At 42.2% G+C, this 16,698-nt stretch overlaps 1 protein-coding gene across 1 annotated transcript; it reads right to left on the bottom strand.

Moving 5' to 3' along the window:
- Positions 1-10,392: 10,392 nt before the first annotated feature.
- LOC119724046 (monocarboxylate transporter 13-like) lies at positions 10,393-16,411 on the bottom strand. The gene is made up of 5 exons (XM_038194967.1): positions 16,201-16,411; positions 13,481-13,624; positions 11,971-12,861; positions 11,700-11,745; positions 10,393-10,645 (listed from the first exon to the last, which is right to left on the bottom strand). Exons 1-5 carry the CDS (start codon positions 16,409-16,411, stop codon positions 10,393-10,395), a joined length of 1,545 nt encoding a protein of 514 aa, XP_038050895.1.
- Between the last annotated feature and the right edge of the window lie 287 nt (positions 16,412-16,698).

The following is a 16,698-nucleotide window of genomic DNA, read 5'->3' as shown; positions in this document are numbered from 1 at the left end:
TCGTCATCAGAACCATTATCTGACTTGTGAGGGACTCTGCCAATCATTGATACATGTGCGAGCATACGCGCGCAAAATTAAAATAGTTCATGAAGGGAGCAAGCCCTTCAGCTACTCACTGACTCACTAAGTCGGCCACAGCTGAGTCCTTGCACGGATTCTCATTCGTCATGATTCCTCATGTATGCATCTAGCTCATTTGTCTCTTCCACCCCTGTGTCCCTCTTCAGTACATTGATGTATGATGCATTTGGTCTGTCTCTGTGTCTTCTTCCATGTGTCGGCTCCCAGAGTATTAGCTGGCTCGTGGGTAGCTCAGGATGACATTGGTGATGTCCTGCTAATTCCATCTTTCTGAAGGCAATTTTGTACACAACCTTAGGGAGCTCCCCATACAGATCAGGGTTATTAAAATGATCTCTCCAGGTGATGCTGAGTTTAGCTATCAGTGTACGAGTATAGGTGCCGTTAAGTGACTTTTCCAGGACAGGACTTAAAAAGTCCATGTTTCGCACCATAGAGCAGCACCGATTCAACTGTGGCTAGAAAAAAAGCTCAGCTGTACCTGTCTTGTTATGCTTGCGTTCCACACTCATTTCATTTTGTTGAGGGCTGTCTAGGCTAGGGCCTCCCTGATCTTGATATCACCCTCAGTGGAGTACAGCCAAGAGCCTGGATATTTGAAGTCTGTTACTTCCTTGAAAGCCCGTCCTTCTAAGGTAATATATATAGGGGGGGGGGCATGTTCTGTGGAATTGTATGTGTGACCTCTGTCTTTTTGGCGTTACAGGATAGCCCGACTTTGCGGCACTCGCTTTCCACCAGCAACTCCTGTGCCTGAACAACTCCTGTGCCTGTTCAATCTGTATCGTTCAGCAGACATCATCTGCAAAGTCCAGGTCTGTCAGGTTCACAGCCGGGACTCGCCTTGACTTCCTTGATGCGATTGTGAAGCCAAGTTCATTCTCTAGTCCATTCGTGGATTGGCGCAGGGCGTAATCGAGTACAATAATGACGAGGAAGGGTGCAAGATTGTCACCTTGCCGAACTCCTGCCACGATCTCAAATTCCTCCGTTTCTCCTTCTGGTGTCACCACTTTGGCGCGTGTGTTAGTGTACTGGACTCTATGCACAAAGCAGATTCGGGGGCATGCCATAAGCTTTGAGTATCTTCATCACTTTGCCGCGATGTATTGAATCGAATTAGGCTTTCTTAAGGTATATGAAAGTCAGTGTAGCAGAGAGATTATTCCGCTTCACCTCCTCTATGATGCGCCGGAGGTCCATAATTTGCGCCACAATAATTGATCCTCTTTCTTCTAAAGCCATTCTGATTGAACCTGAGCTTAGGGTCCATTGCACCTCCTAGACCATTTGATATCATACGATTATACAGCTACAGGTCACGTGTGAGAGTCGGGGTCATTTATAACGTAAACGAGGACAGATTTCACAGGAGTCCGAAATTCATATGGCATCGGTGTTGGAGTTAGGCTGGTTGGGGATCGCTAGGGTGGGTCCGGAATACAAGTTACAGGCTTGATTATAACACATAGGCACGGGCTACATTGAGGTACAGGATTGGGGCTACATTAAGGACTCGAGCTACATTTAGGTACAGGGTTTGGGCTCGGGCTACAGTTAGGTGCAGGGTTGAGTGGGGCTACACTATAAGGGCTCGGGCTACATTTAGGTACAGGGCTAATTGGGGCTACACTAAGGGCTCGGGCTACATGTAGGTACTTGATTGGGTCTACATACTCGGACTAGCAAGCTGAGCCGGATTCTCCCCGCGATGATTCAATAGCTCCAATGGCTGAGCCTGCAACTCACGGTAATTACCAAGGACCGTCAGATCATAGCCGCGCGTATAATCACTATCCGGCTCGTTAGTAAAAACGTCATACACGCGCACGCCCCACTGACTACTAGCGCCCATTGGCTGCAAACGCTCGAACTGCGTCAACTTCCGGTTCCAATCGTGCAGAAAGTGCTGGAGGTGACGTCACACTAACGAACCGGATAAAGATAACTTAACGACGCGCGCGACAGTATCATTTGATAGCTTGGAACTTGCTGATTATGGAAATATAACTTAAGAGCGATTTCAGATCAGACTAATTAACTTAAGAGCGGCTCGAAAGGCGCGGAGGGTGGGCGTGGCCGTCACCCCTCTTTTTCCTTTTCGCTGATAACGTTGCAACGCAACGGTAGAGAAGAAAATGAAAGCAGTTTGTATTGATGCCTTGGCACTTGTGGAACTTGAAAGTATTACTTAAGAGTGCTTTCAAGTCAGACTAATTACCTCAAGACCGGCGGGAAAAGCCAGAAAGGGGTGGGGCCTCAACTGTCCATGTACATTTTGGCTCCTATCGTCGCAAACATTTTTACAATCCTGAAAGTTTCTTTGACAGATGTTCAGATGTCTTGCGGTTATTTTGACGCCAGGTTCATGAAAATGGGGCATTCCTTCGTCACAAAAATGTCCGTTTTCCAACACAGGTAGACCCAATTGTTAACTTTTCCCATTGAAAAGTACATGCACACGAAAGCAGATCAAATTGAAGCTGTGCAAATGTACTTCAAATTAAAAATGGATAAATAAAACCATTTTTGTTGATGCCTTGGCACATGTGGAACATGAAAATATAACAGAAGAGTGATTTTTGGTCAGACTAATTAACTTAAGAGCGGTGCGAAGAGCGCGGAGGGGGGGGGGGGTCGCAACCCCGCTCCATATATACTTTTGCGAAACCAAAAGGCACATGCATGTAAACCATAACAAGTGGTTTGGTACGGCCTTCCCATAAAATTATGCCCAGCACATGAGGAAGTTGAAGGGAAATTACCTCCTGAAATCCCCGAAATGTTCATGTTTTGTATTGTTTACTCATCCTATTTCAAACATCTGGTTGAAAGGAAACCAACCTAATGTCTAATACCGTTCTCGGGAAAGAAAGACAAACAAATCTGGTTGATACAACACGACGAGGTATACGCATACGTTTTCCTGTCGTTTTCTGTCAATGTACAATGTACATTGTGTGTGTCACATAACGTCCGCAGAAGGCGAACACTTTACGGCTGGAATCAAAAGTAGCATGAACAGCCCAATTTTGGGGCGGTCGCAAGAATGGATCCCGAAATTCATTCTCGCACGAAAAACACAAGAAATGCACAAAAACACACAGTGAATTAAGGGATTGTGGTATGGATGTTTATATATTACTTTAACATGATCTTTCTGATTAACATCATTTCGTTCAAAGCGCGTTTTGAAGCCCCATGGGCTTGGTCAAATCCAGGAGGCTTGGTCAAATCCAGGATGTTTAGTGCCCTTGCAAGTGCCCTTTCCAAAAATATTTTAACCCCCCCCCCCCCATAAAAATGACCGTGCTACGCCACTGATACACTGTTTAGAACACCAACTGTCAATTTGGATGAGAAGTGAATAACATTTAAAACATGAACAAATGTCTATTTCACTTGCTAGTGTGTGACATAATTAAGAGTGCAGCCCAGCTGCAACAGGCACCAAAGTGAGGCTAAACAAACCCTTTCTTTGGTTAAAAGCTTGTATTTTCTTTGCATATGCAAATCTCTCACTGACTTTTTGATGTAAGGCTGTGGGGAACAAACTAAGTGGGATGATCAAGCTAATTAGGTCAGGGAAAAAGAATTTGGCACATTTGCCAGATTAATAGTTGGCTTGTATCCAAAAACCAGGGCTAAGTGCAAAATAAATACATTTACTTGTTGAGTAAAGGCCTAAGGAATTCAATCAGACACTGAAGATAAAATCTCCGGATAGTATGTCTATATAATTATATAGATTTGGGAACTTCTTGCGCACTGTATTGTTTTGTGTAAATGTGCAATCTTGCCATCATGAATCATTAAACTACGGTCTACCTGTCCGAAGCTCCAAGATGAAAACATGCTCGACGCTAAACTTAGATACAATATTTACTCTCCAGGCTCGGACAAACCTTTCAGCTTCCCAACAGGGTTACACGTACAATATAGAATTATGAACAACGCATTGATGATTAACGTTACTCTCCCCGTCCTATTGTCGAAGTTTACCCCGAAAAACAGAATCTGTTTGGGAATCTCTACAGCAATACAAACGGATGGGTTTTTTTTGGTAATGAGTCATCGAATAAAAAGTGCAATCCACACGTTTAGTTGTGTAATAATTTACTTTAATTATTTAACTTATTTTTACTTCAATAATTTACTTATTAATTATGAATTATTTGTACACTGGCGTATCGCAACCCGAAAGTTTTAGACTCTTAGAGGGTGGAAAAGCCTGATTCAAAATAGAAAGCAATATCTCTGACAAGGAATATGTAAAGGACCACAGTAGATAGAGCAGCTGTCCTCAGTGGCTCAAAATGGATTTTTCCCCAACGCATTTATACACTCAAAAAACAAATCAGTTATAAATAACCAAATGTATTTGTACGTAATGTTACTTTTGGTTGTCTTAACCACTAATTTGGTTAGATCTAAACCCATCGGTTGGTCAACTGGTTATTATTTCTGTTGGTTGCGACATATTGGTTACCTTGACCAATCGTTTGGTGAAAACCTTAGTCAATTGATAACCAAAAAATGGTTAACTATATATAATTGGTTATTTTTACCATATTGTCGGTTAATGTAACCAATGGCATAGGTCAGCGATAACAAAAGTTTGTTGGTTCAATAGTTTTCATTAAGTTAACCAAAGCTTTGGTGGAATATTGACCATAAAAATGGTTAATTACGTCTGGCCTCATAATAGCTAATTTGACCAAGATAAATTGGCTAAGCCATGCTTTCAGGTAGCTTTCACGTGAGCATACAGGTCATTTATACTATCACATGTGCAACTAATGTGTAGAACTATAGGACAGGCCGCGCTTGGCGCGTATTACTGTATTGTTTCACAATTCCCGTCAATTGTTGTTGAATAGAAATTCCATTGGGTAACTCAAAACTCATCTTAACTCAAAATTTGAGCCAATTCACCTGCGGTTTGACTTATCGAGATTCCACTGTAGATTACAAGATGGTCACTAGAGAGTTGAGACACGATTCGGGACAGATTCAACGTTTGTGAGGAATTACCACAGAAGAAACTCATGTGATGGCTACGACTATTTTAGTATTTGTAGGCATATGTGTTAGTTGGCGCAGTATCAGATCTTAATTCATTTCTTACCAAGGAATAAAATATTCAGTTAAAGCGAGCTACGGAATGAAGTGCCGGTGTAACTGTTAACATCTGAATTTCTGACTAAAACCTACGGTGGTAAGATGGAATCTAGGGCCTTTTCAAGAGTGCATCTACGGTTTTGTATAGTCCATTCGAGTCATCTGGTGCTTCGCTTGGCAAGGAAAAATAGAATTGCAATGGGCAGTCGCGAGGGTTAATTTGATTAAGCTAGGGAATGGAGAATGGGGTTCAACCAATGTCAACTAGTCGACGCAGGATTAACCCACGTACGTATTTACCCACGTACAGACATGCATAGGCGAGACAAACACAAATTTTGTTTAACATTGACGACGAAATTAAATCATGCACATCTCATACCCTACCTTAAAAGTGGTCACTTGATGATCAGCACAGATGATGCATTTCTCTCTCTAGTCCAATGCAATTGCTCAGCTCAGGACCGAAACTCAATAGTCTTTATAGCTGATGTGAAAGGTGCTCAAATTACCTCTGCCAATCACGTACGTGCCAGGCTCCCAAGTCAATGTTTTTTTTTCCTTTGTTTCCTTCTACCCATTCGCAAAGATGTCTGCAGAGCTTTTCAAACTTGAACAGATCTGGGTTAACTCATTATGAGTACACAAAAAAAACAATCAATGTTGCTTAGTAACACAGTGTGTAAACATGAGTCAAATTTTAATGTATATACCTGGCCTTGTGGCAAACAGCAGTTTTTTTGGTATCAACTTCAAAAGTTAAAGTAAAATACTGGGCCATCGCACAGCTGAAATCTTTCGGGAGGGAACTTCATTTAGTATCCACCCCTATGTGCCCGAGAGGAAATAACAACTTAAAAGTTTTTAAAAAAAACAGAGAAAGTTTTTTTTTAAAACAGAGATACAAAGAGAACCCCTTTAAAGCTGTCACAGGCAATGTGGACAGGGAATTTCCGAATCTGGGTTAATTCGGAATTTGCCCAGGGCAAAGTGGGTACTCCAACACTGCGCGGCAAAGTGGAAATGTTGTCGCTGCTGGAGGGAGGTATCTAAATATTCATCGGCTTTATTTCTTTATGTTGTTACCACCTAACCCACAAAATTATTTTGGGAATCAGCCGTGAATTACTATATTTTAAACTCGGGAGAAAGACCAAGTAGAGCAACGGACAACATTCTGCCTTGTACTTATTCTGAATTTACCAAAGTTCCAACACTAGTTTAGTCGGAAAGGGGGGGTATCGTGCACCCTCGGAAATCAATTTCTAATCAACGTGTCTAGGTCAGAAAAAATGCGTAGAAAACGATTTGCTATGTTAAAAAATTCAAAAAATGTCCCACGTATTGTTTTTATGCAAATTAGTGCCGCCATTACCGAAAAATCTATGTTTAATTATATCTCAGCCAATATTGCAGATAACTGAACGAACTAGGTGTCTAAACCCATGTTTTCAAGGTCAGAGATCACAATAAAACTATTTTGGAAGTCACCACATGTGTCTGTGGCATAGGAATATGCAAATTAGTGCCGCTAATACCGGAACATCATGTTTTTGGCATATCTCGGCCAATATAGAACATAACTACACCAGTAAGGTGTCTAAACCCATGTTTTGATGGTCAAGTATCATTAGAAGACCATTCACGAAGTAACTATGTGTGTCTTTGGCATGAAAATATGTAAAATATTAAGTGTCGGTTTATCAGATATTTGATTTTTAGCCGATATCTCGGCCAATATTGCACATGACTACACAAGTAAGGTGTCTAAACCCATGTTTTGAGGGTCAGGTATCATCAGAAGACCATTTACGAAGTAACTATGTGTGTCTTTGGCATAAAAATATGTAAATTCTAATTTGCCGGTTTATCAAAAAATTGATTTTTAGCCAATATTATATTCAATTTCAGCCAATAGTACAATTTATTTTAAATATGATGGCTTAAAATAAACTTTGATCATTATTGCTTATCAAAAACCCTTCTGTCAACATTAGCTGCAATATTGGCCGAGATATTGGCTAAAAATCAAATTTCCGATAAATCGACACTTTTGAATTTACATATTTACCTGCCAAGGACACGCATAGTTACTTCGTGAATGGTCTTCTAATGATACCTGACCCTCAAAACATGGGTTTAGACACCTTACTTGTGTAGTTATGTGAAATATTGGCCGAAATATTGGCTAAAAATCAAATATCTGATAAACCGACACTTTATAATTTACATATTTTCATGCCAAAGACACACATAGTTACTTCGTGAATGGTTTTCTAATGATACTTGACCCTCAAAACATGGGTTTAGACACCTTACTGGTGTAGTTATGTGCTATATTGGCCGAGATTTGCCAAAAACATGACTTTCCGGTATTTGCGGCACTAATTTGCATTTTCCTATGCCACAGACACATGTGGTGACTTCCAGAATAGTTTTGTTGTGATCTCTGACCTTGAAAACATGGGTTTAGACACCTAGTTTGTTCAGTTATCAGCAATATTGGCCGAGATATAATTAAAAATAGATTTTTCGGTAATGGCGGCACTAATTTGCATAAAAACAATACGTGGGACATTTTTTGAATTTTTTAACATATCAAATCGTTTTCTACGCATTTTTTCTGACCTAGACACGTTGATTAGAAATTGATTTCCGAGGGTGCACGATACCCCCCTTTTCCGACTGAACTACACGTGCTACTACCGAACCAGGACAACGTTGGAATTTCGATCAACCGCTGTTCAAAGTACCCATTGGTAATATTCCCACATTGCCCTACTTCTCATCATTCCAAGAAATCTAGTAAAAAGTAAAACATAGACTCAGCTCTCTGAATTTTCCTTGATTTCATATAAAGAGGATTGTTTTTCAATAGCCGTATGATTGTAATAATTGGAATAGCGAATGTATATTTTGTGGTGATACAAATGAGTTTGATAAACACGATATGCTTTCTAAGTTTCGAAAAGTTGGTTTATTAAATATAAGTACACGTGATTCAAAGATGGCGATGCACAGCCGTGCTTGTACGAAAGTCATAAAAGCCAATGTTTTGTCTATAAACGCCTGAGGTTTGTTTGTTGGGGTGTTGGGGTGTTTGTTTGTTTGTTTAAGTTTTCATAGATCTCTCACCATTCCTTTCTGAAAAAAACGGCACAAGTCTACCTGGATAGGCCTACTGGGCAGAGCACACCAATAGACGAGTACGTCCCTGCCATAAACACTGCTTACAACGCTACCATGTGCCAGCAGGACAGCAGGAACAGTTCATTCTCGACACCCTCAAGGGTAGCCCCCTTGTGGAAGTGAAGGCGTTGTTTCTGACAGGGGCTACAGTTGATGAAGTTCTTACCTACTTCATTGACGGTCAGTGAGCTTTAGAGGCGCTTTTAGAGCGGAGGCAGGATCACGAAGAGTCTGTCAATTTGTCTCTTAATTTTCAAATATTTTTTGCAACATAACTAATTTGTCAACGTAATGTCATCGTTTACAAATAAATTGTTTTGCAACACAATTATTTACAAATAATTGTTGGCAAACTCTTATTATTTATTTATAGTTTGCATGCCCCGTAACGCCAATGAATGAGCTTCATCCCGCCCGCGATTTCTTTTCCCCACACGGCGGACAGGCTTCTTCGTGGTCCATTACATGCATATCCAATGCCTTGTTCTCGATCGACAACACAAACCCAACATAGGCACCTCTAGTGCATGTATATTTTGGTCGCCCCTAGCCCTATCCTGTTCGTAAATGCATTAATGACTTGGTCATACACACGCGCGCGCACCCATAATTACTACTAACGCCCATTGGATATAAACAACCCAGTTGCGTTAACTTCCGGTTCCAGTGGTTCTAATACTACTTATCGCCCCTAGCTAGGGGTATGTTGGTGTTGACGTCAGTACCTCTAGAGGCGACTATTAGGGAAATAATGAACGACCCTATGGGCTCCGTGCGCCAGCAAAAGAGGGCACTTATTTACCACTTCTAGAGTCCCGTGGACGTATGGTACACACGGCGTGTACGTACTATACTGGTTTGCGCTCGAAGTACGCACGACTACCTGAATGTGCCAAAGCTATTAGCCACAGCGTCTTCGCGTGAGTGTCAGGCGTCGTCTTTGCGTTTGACTCGAATTTATCTTTCGATGGTCTCCCAGACTAATCCCCGCTCCAAATAACTTCGGATACATTCCAAGTCCGCAGAGGATGGACCGGAAACCAGTTAAGGTCTCCCCAACTCTCCTTTTCTGACCGTTACTAGAGGTATGCATGGAGCCCATACTAGAGGTATGCATGTTTGTGTCGTCATCAGAACCATTATCTGACTTGTGAGGGACTCTGCCAATCATTGATACATGTACGTATGCGAGCATACGCGCGCAAAATTAAAATAGTTCATGAAGGGAGCAAGCCCTTCAGCTACTCACTGACTCACTAAGTCGGCCACAGCTGAGTCCTTGCACGGATTCTCATTCGTCATGATTCCTCATGTATGCATCTAGCTCATTTGTCTCTTCCACCCCTGTTTCCCTCTTCAGTACATTGATGTATGATGCATTTGGTCTGTCTCTGTGTCTTCTTCCATGTGTCGGCTCCCAGAGTATTAGCTGGCTCGTGGGTAGCTCAGGATGACAGTGGTGATGTCCTGCTAATTCCATCTTTCTGAAGGCAATTTTGTACACAACCTTAGGGAGCTCCCCATACAGATCAGGGTTATTTAAATGATCTCTCCAGGTGATGCTGAGTTCAGCTATCAGTGTACGAGTATAGGTGCCGTTAAGTGACTTTTCCAGGACAGGACTTAAAAAGTCCATGTTTCGCACCATAGAGCAGCACTGATTCAACTGTGGCTAGAAAAAAAACTCAGCTTTACCTGTCTTGTTATGCTTGCGTTCCACACTCATTTCATTTTGTTGAGGGCTGTCTAGGCTAGGGCCTCCCTGATCTTGATATCACCCTCAGTGGAGTACAGCCAAGAGCCTGGATATTTGAAATCTGCTACTTCCTTGAAAGCCCGTCCTTCTAAGGTAATATATATAGGGGGGCATGTTCTGTGAAATTGTATGTGTGATCTCTATCTTTTTGGCGTTACAGGATAGCCCGACTTTGCGGCACTCGCTTTCCACCAGCAACTCCTGTGCCTGAACAACTCCTGTGCCTGTTCGATCAGTTTCGCTCAGCAGACATCATCTGCAAAGTCCAGGTCTGTCAGGTTCACAGCCGGGACTCGCCTTGACTTCCTTGATGCGATTGTGAAGCCAAGTTCATTCTCTAGTCCATTCGTGGATTGGCGCAGGGCGTAATCGAGTACAATAATGACGAGGAAGGGTGCAAGATTGTCACCTTGCCGAACTCCTGCCACGATCTCAAATTCCTCCATTTCTCCTTCTGGTGTCACCACTTTGGCGCGTGTGTTAGTGTACTGGACTCTATGCACAAAGCAGATTCGGGGGCATGTCATAAGCTTTGAGTATCTTCATCACTTTGCCGCGATGTATTGAATCGAATTAGGCTTTCTTAAGGTATATGAAAGTCAGTGTAGCAGAGAGATTATTCCGCTTCACCTCCTCTATGATGCGCCGGAGGTCCATAATTTGCGCCACAATAATTGATCCTCTTTGTTCTAAAGCCATTCTGATTGAACCTGAGCTTAGGGTCCATTGCACCTCCCAGACCATTTGATATCATACGATTATACAGCTACAGGTCACGTGTGAGAGTCGGGGTCATTTATAACGTAAACGAGGACAGATTTCACAGGAGTCCGAAATTCATATGGCATCGGTGTTGGAGTTAGGCTGGTTGGGGATCGCTAGGGTGGGTCCGGAATACAAGTTACAGTCTTGATTATAACACATAGGCACGGGCTACATTGAGGTACAGGATTGGGGCTACATGAAGGACTCGAGCTACATTTAGGTACAGGGTTTGGGCTCGGGCTACAGTTAGGTGCAGGGTTGAGTGGGGCTACACTATAAGGGCTCGGGCTACATTTAGGTACAGGGCTAATTGGGGCTACACTAAGGGCTCGGGCTACATGTAGGTACATGATTGGGTCTACATACTCGGACTACAGTAGGTACAGGGTTGGGGCTACATTAAGGGCTCGGGCTACAATAAGGTGCAGGGTTAAGTGGGGCTACATTATAAGGGCTTGGGCTACATTTAGGCACAGGGCTAATTGGGGCTACACTAAGGGCTCGGACTACGTGTAGGTACATGATTGGTGCTAGTAGGTACAGGGTTGGGGCTACATTAAGGGCTCTGGCTACATCTAGGTAGAGGGCTGGGGCAACATAATGGACTCGGGTTACAGCGTCATTATGAACAGTGACATTAAGCAGATGGAGGTGGGTTTTGTCTGGGACGTGCTCCGCGTCTCTGCGTCGACATCATAACCAGGCCCATCAGTGTGAGCGCCGTTTCGCATAAACAGCATCGGCGAGGAACAACGGAATACATATAAAAGTCATTCCACCATACACGTAGAAGGATATGCTGAAACTCCCCGTCCACTCATAAATCCAACCTGTATACAGAAAATGACAATGGCATTGCTTTTAGTGTTACTTCAACCCATGCTTGGGCTAACAGATTGCAAACTTATTAACTTAGGCCCTATTAATTACTCACAAGCAGATGTTCTTTATAAGTACTGAACATTGCGCATAATGCATTACTCCATAATAGTTTTGGATTCGATTGTGAGTTTAGACCAATCTAGGAGGCTTATTATGGTAAGAATGAAGCAAACCTGAGACCAGTCCACCAAGCGCCCCAGCTAGGCCAGCAAACACTCCTTGCCAGCCCATGAGATTAACCAATCGGTCGTCCGTGGACAGGAACCGCAACAAGACGTCAATAGCCTGATACAGTACGCCGATACCTATCCCAGTGAGTCCAGTCACGGCAAACTGTCCGAAGAAGGAGCTGATGGAGACGTTTGCAATCATTGATGCGCCTGTGAGGGACGACCCGAAAAACGCCCAGCATGTCATGGATGGTACAACACCAATCACCTGCAAGAGTGGTTGCAATGCTCTGCCGATGATATTGCCAATTCCCAGCGCAAAGGGAAGAAACGACGCCTGGTGGACGCTCAGGCCCGAGATTTGCCCCTGCGACACCATGAACACCACGTACCCGCCGTAGGAGAAACTGAATGTGAAATGAGCGGCGGTCTGCAAGATGAACCTCACATTGGTCAGCACTGCGAAATCCAGTGCTGCCGTAAAGCCCTGATAACACTTCTCTACCCCGCTGTTACGAAAGTCTGACTTTGCACGCGCTTCATCGTCGGAGGTTTCAGTTATGCTCTCGTATCTACCATCTCCCCGCTCTTCCTTGCTTTCTTCATCATCGTTTACCGAAATCTCTTGGTACTGTTCAGTGTCTGGTAAAGAAGAAGATGGATCCCGTCGCACCAACAGACCACACGCCACCAGATGAAACGAGAAACCTCCCAGCAAGAGCATAGTTGCTCTCCAGCCATAGGTGTCCAGAAGCAATTGGGTCATGGGCCCGTAAACCATCAGACCAATTGGAGTAGCCATCATCGATATACCAACAGCTAGTTGGTATTTCTCCTTGAAGTAAGAGGCCATTACGGAAAAGCAACTGTACCAAACCAATGCAGAACCAAAACCTGGAGAAAAAAAGTTTCAAACAAAATGAAAGTCGAATGAAAGTCGGGATGGCTCGTTGGGTTGTTTAATATAGCTAAGTGTATTCCCTCGTTTTGATGAGGCATAATTTACAAACTATATATGGGTATATGTGTACATTTGGGGAAATGTGGCCAAGTGGTTAAGGCTAAGCTCGTGACTCATGAATCCAGCTGCTGGTCATATATTGTGTCCTTGTTCAAGCCACTTGAACCCCGCTTCCCTCTCTCCACCAAGGAGTATAAATGGGTACCGGCATTATCTGGGGGGAGTAACCTGTGATGGACTAGCATCCCGTCCAGGGGGAATAGAAATATTCTCAATCGTGTCATGCAACTGTAACAGGAGATAAACGCTGGCGTGATGGGCCACATTGGCTCGTGACAGACTTTACTCAAGGTATATACATGTACTAAAAAAGGTACATCCATTAAAGTGGACTGATTTTTACGCACAAGCGTTTGAAAACAATTTTTCAACTTTTGGTGTTTTTTTTTTTGTTTAGTGAACTTCATTTATTTTCCCTCTTCCATGTGAAAAAAAGACAGTTTGAGCAGCGGTCTGAAACAAGTATGTTTAGTTTCAACTGAATTTAATCACCTGCAAATGCGACAATGAAAATGATCATAAGTGGGACGTTGGGTGACAGAGACGTTAGGATGAAGCCCATCGTAAGAAGCAGTGCACCAGATACCATCACGGGACGGCTACCCACTAGGCGACAAAGAGCTCCCACAAGAGGCCCTGAAAAAGAGTTCATATAACCGTATACATCAGCACCCAACTTAATTTCAGTTTTACACAGATGCTGTGGTTGGAGTTAATGGATGCTCCCAAACCAAACATGCACTGACTCACACAAGCAGCAGGCGCTCGACTGAGAGATGTCATGCAGGCGCTCTAGCCGATGGGACATCACCTTTTCTTGGGCATGATGCGATGCCTCTAAACCTGTTTTGCAGAGAGGGGGAAACACTGTGTGGACGTGGGCAAGTCCACACAACGTCGCTGCTACCTGGTTTATGTGGACCTCTTTTGTTCGGAAGTCCAGACAGTGAATGTAATGCTTGTACACCCATACACACGCAGTTAGAACATTTATTTCAATGTTGCCATGTTTCATAGAGTGTTACAATATTATATAGCCTAAACAAACATAATTAAAAAAAAGGAATTAGAAGTGTATAATATACATATATCTTAAATACTGGATAAGCAAATTTACAACATTTAGGTATAAGGTAAAGCGAGTTTCTTTTGTACCCTAACCTATTGACAGACACGCGTACATGACCAAAAAACAGTGACAATACATGACACACCTACATACAATCGGACACACAAGACACAACCTAGAAAACACATGGTGTGAAACAAAAAGTTCATAAATCATAACTAATTATGTGAATATGAATCGAGAAGATGAGCTTTCAGGTTTTTAACAAATATAGAGAAGGAGGGTAATGATTCTAAGGAGTCATCTAGGCTGTTCCAGTATTAAAGTGCCACGCTATTTAACGCTGGCTGTGGCTCATTTCACGTGCATGCCGGTATTCCGAATTCCGAACAGGCATAAAATAAGACAAACTATATGTAGGCCCTTTAAGGTTTGGGGGGAGTATATACAGGGTGAGTCAGAAAGAAAATGACCGAATTAAAATTTAAAAAATGTTTTTATAAATATGTGGCTCGCCGCGTTTCATACAAATGACAGGGATAAATGTTATTGACTGGTAACTCTGAACATTTCACGTAACTTGTCATCACAAGTTATGTCTATTTTAATAAAACGATCACAAAATCCAGCTGTCCAGCATAAAACTTACAAAGGAAAGCAGACAAAAATCGCCATCAATATTTGCAAAAAAAAGCCTTGACTTGTACCCCAAATTAAAAACACAAGATCTGATAATAAAAATAATGTTTCACGGTCTTGACACAAATGATTAAAATCCCATTTGTATTTGAATGCCTGTGTGTAATCTGTAACTCTCACTCACCTCAATAGCTTCCAATGGCATTCCAGAACATGCATAACGTCTGATAGCATGTATCAATTTCAGTAATTCTTTTTTGTTCAGACGAGTGGAAGAACAAATTAAAGTCACGCTCTTTTGAAACATGCTTCATGATTTGTTTTTCAAGAAAAAAATCGTTAATCCAGGTCACTTTCTTTTTGACTCACCCTGTATACAGAAGGAAATTAAAGGAAAGTTTCTGAAAGAAACAGTATCGGGCTACATCCGTGACACTATCAAAAGCTAAAAAGTCAATACTTAAGTTCAGTTCTTAGCAAATGCTTTCCAGTTAAAGCGTATGCTTCGTATTCATACAGATACGAGTAAATGCTTAAAGGACCCATGTAATGTAACTGATGTTTTAATGCAAGCCTTAAAAATGCACACTTTTATCCTATTTAACTTTATATTCAACTTTCGTTTTACCTTTTTTAAGGGTAGGCCTGTTTGGTGCCTTTTTGGTTTGATGCTAATGCCACTTTCCATATTCATGGAAAAGTGTCATGTCATGTCAGGCGGAAATGTCTGTGTTTACAGCTATTGCAGCAACAAAAGTTGCCAGAATTTGGGATATTTTGCCATCGCAAATTTTCTGTTTTGTGCGATTCGTTCTTACTTTAAAACATGATAGTAAGTCCCTGAGATAAACTTTCTCACAATTTGAAGCAAAAGGCCTTAAACCGAAGAGTGTGTCCATAAACTGACACCGCAGCATAATCTCCCTCAGTTGTCGTAAAAAGCAGGAAACGTTTTAAATGTTTAAAGAAGAGCATTTTTCAAAAAAGAAGAATTACCCAAAAAATGGATGGCAAAAAGTATCCGTGCATCTAAGAGGAATAGAAACTTGCACAAAACATGTTCCCGAATAAAATTCATGTCACGATCCCTTTAAATATTGGATGTAAAGGCATAGACTAGTTGTTAACTCTTTATACATTCGACCCCAATGACACCATCAGTATGCAGCACACAAAAACTGGAATTTGTATCCCTGTGGAGTTATTTCTTTGTTCTCGTGTACTAAAGTTTTAAAGTTTGAAAGTGTAGTTTTAAAATACTCCTTTTTAAACCAGAATTGATGTCCTGGACAGAAATTCGGACCTAATATCCCATACATAAAATACTTCAATTCAACACACCTTGGACATTCCTAGTCTTTGAGTAAAATTCATCTATCTATTTCGCGATAAGCTTGTGGGGAAGTATACAATCTTGTTTTCCCTATTATGCACATGTCTCCACAGGGTATCGTGTTCCAGATCAAAAACTCAACAAACAACGTGAAAGCTAGGGTATACACACCAAAGCAGTCCTGGCCCGCGTTGAACCAGATTGCGATCCAGCCCACCAGCCACAGCTCGCTGTCCAAGTCGTTGGTGATAGGAATGAGGAGGACGCCCAGCGCTTTTAGGTTACCCATGATGACAAACGCACTGGTGAACATAGCCGCCACCATGGCCCAGCCCCGTTTATCCTGGTCGTAGTTGACGGACTCATTTGGAGTTGACGCCATGCCTGAAACTACACTGGATCTCCGAACGCACTGTCATTAATACAGCAGAATGTTCCATTAAAATGAATACATCTTGATAACAGATGGGGATACATGACCCAATTTCTTGGTTCTGCTTACTGTAGCAGAAAAAATTGTGTGCTTACGGTAAGCGTATTTCACGGATTAGCGAAGAATTTTGGATCATGTGCTTGCGTACACCTCGTAACTAAGGATTCTGTGCTTACAGGATTTAATAGCGCACATTTTTTTCCTGCCTGCGCGGTTAGCACAAAAATGGTGATCGT

This window comes from Patiria miniata, unplaced genomic scaffold (genome assembly GCF_015706575.1).
Source record: "Patiria miniata isolate m_02_andy unplaced genomic scaffold, ASM1570657v1 HiC_scaffold_17, whole genome shotgun sequence".
Lineage (NCBI taxonomy): Eukaryota > Metazoa > Echinodermata > Asteroidea > Valvatida > Asterinidae > Patiria > Patiria miniata.
The sequence above is the reverse complement of the archived record's forward strand: the minus strand, read 5'-3'. Positions and strand labels throughout refer to the sequence as shown.

Coding starts and splice junctions, on each gene's coding strand:
- LOC119724046 (XM_038194967.1), bottom strand. CDS start 16,411: ATGGCGTCAACTCCAAATGAGTCCGTCAACTACGACCAGGATAAACGG. Junction 12,862..13,480: donor TTTCATTGTCGCATTTGCAG/GTGATTAAATTC, acceptor TTTTTTCTCCAG/GTTTTGGTTCTGCATTGGTT. Junction 11,746..11,970: donor GCTTGGTGGACTGGTCTCAG/GTTTGCTTCATT, acceptor TTCTGTATACAG/GTTGGATTTATGAGTGGACG.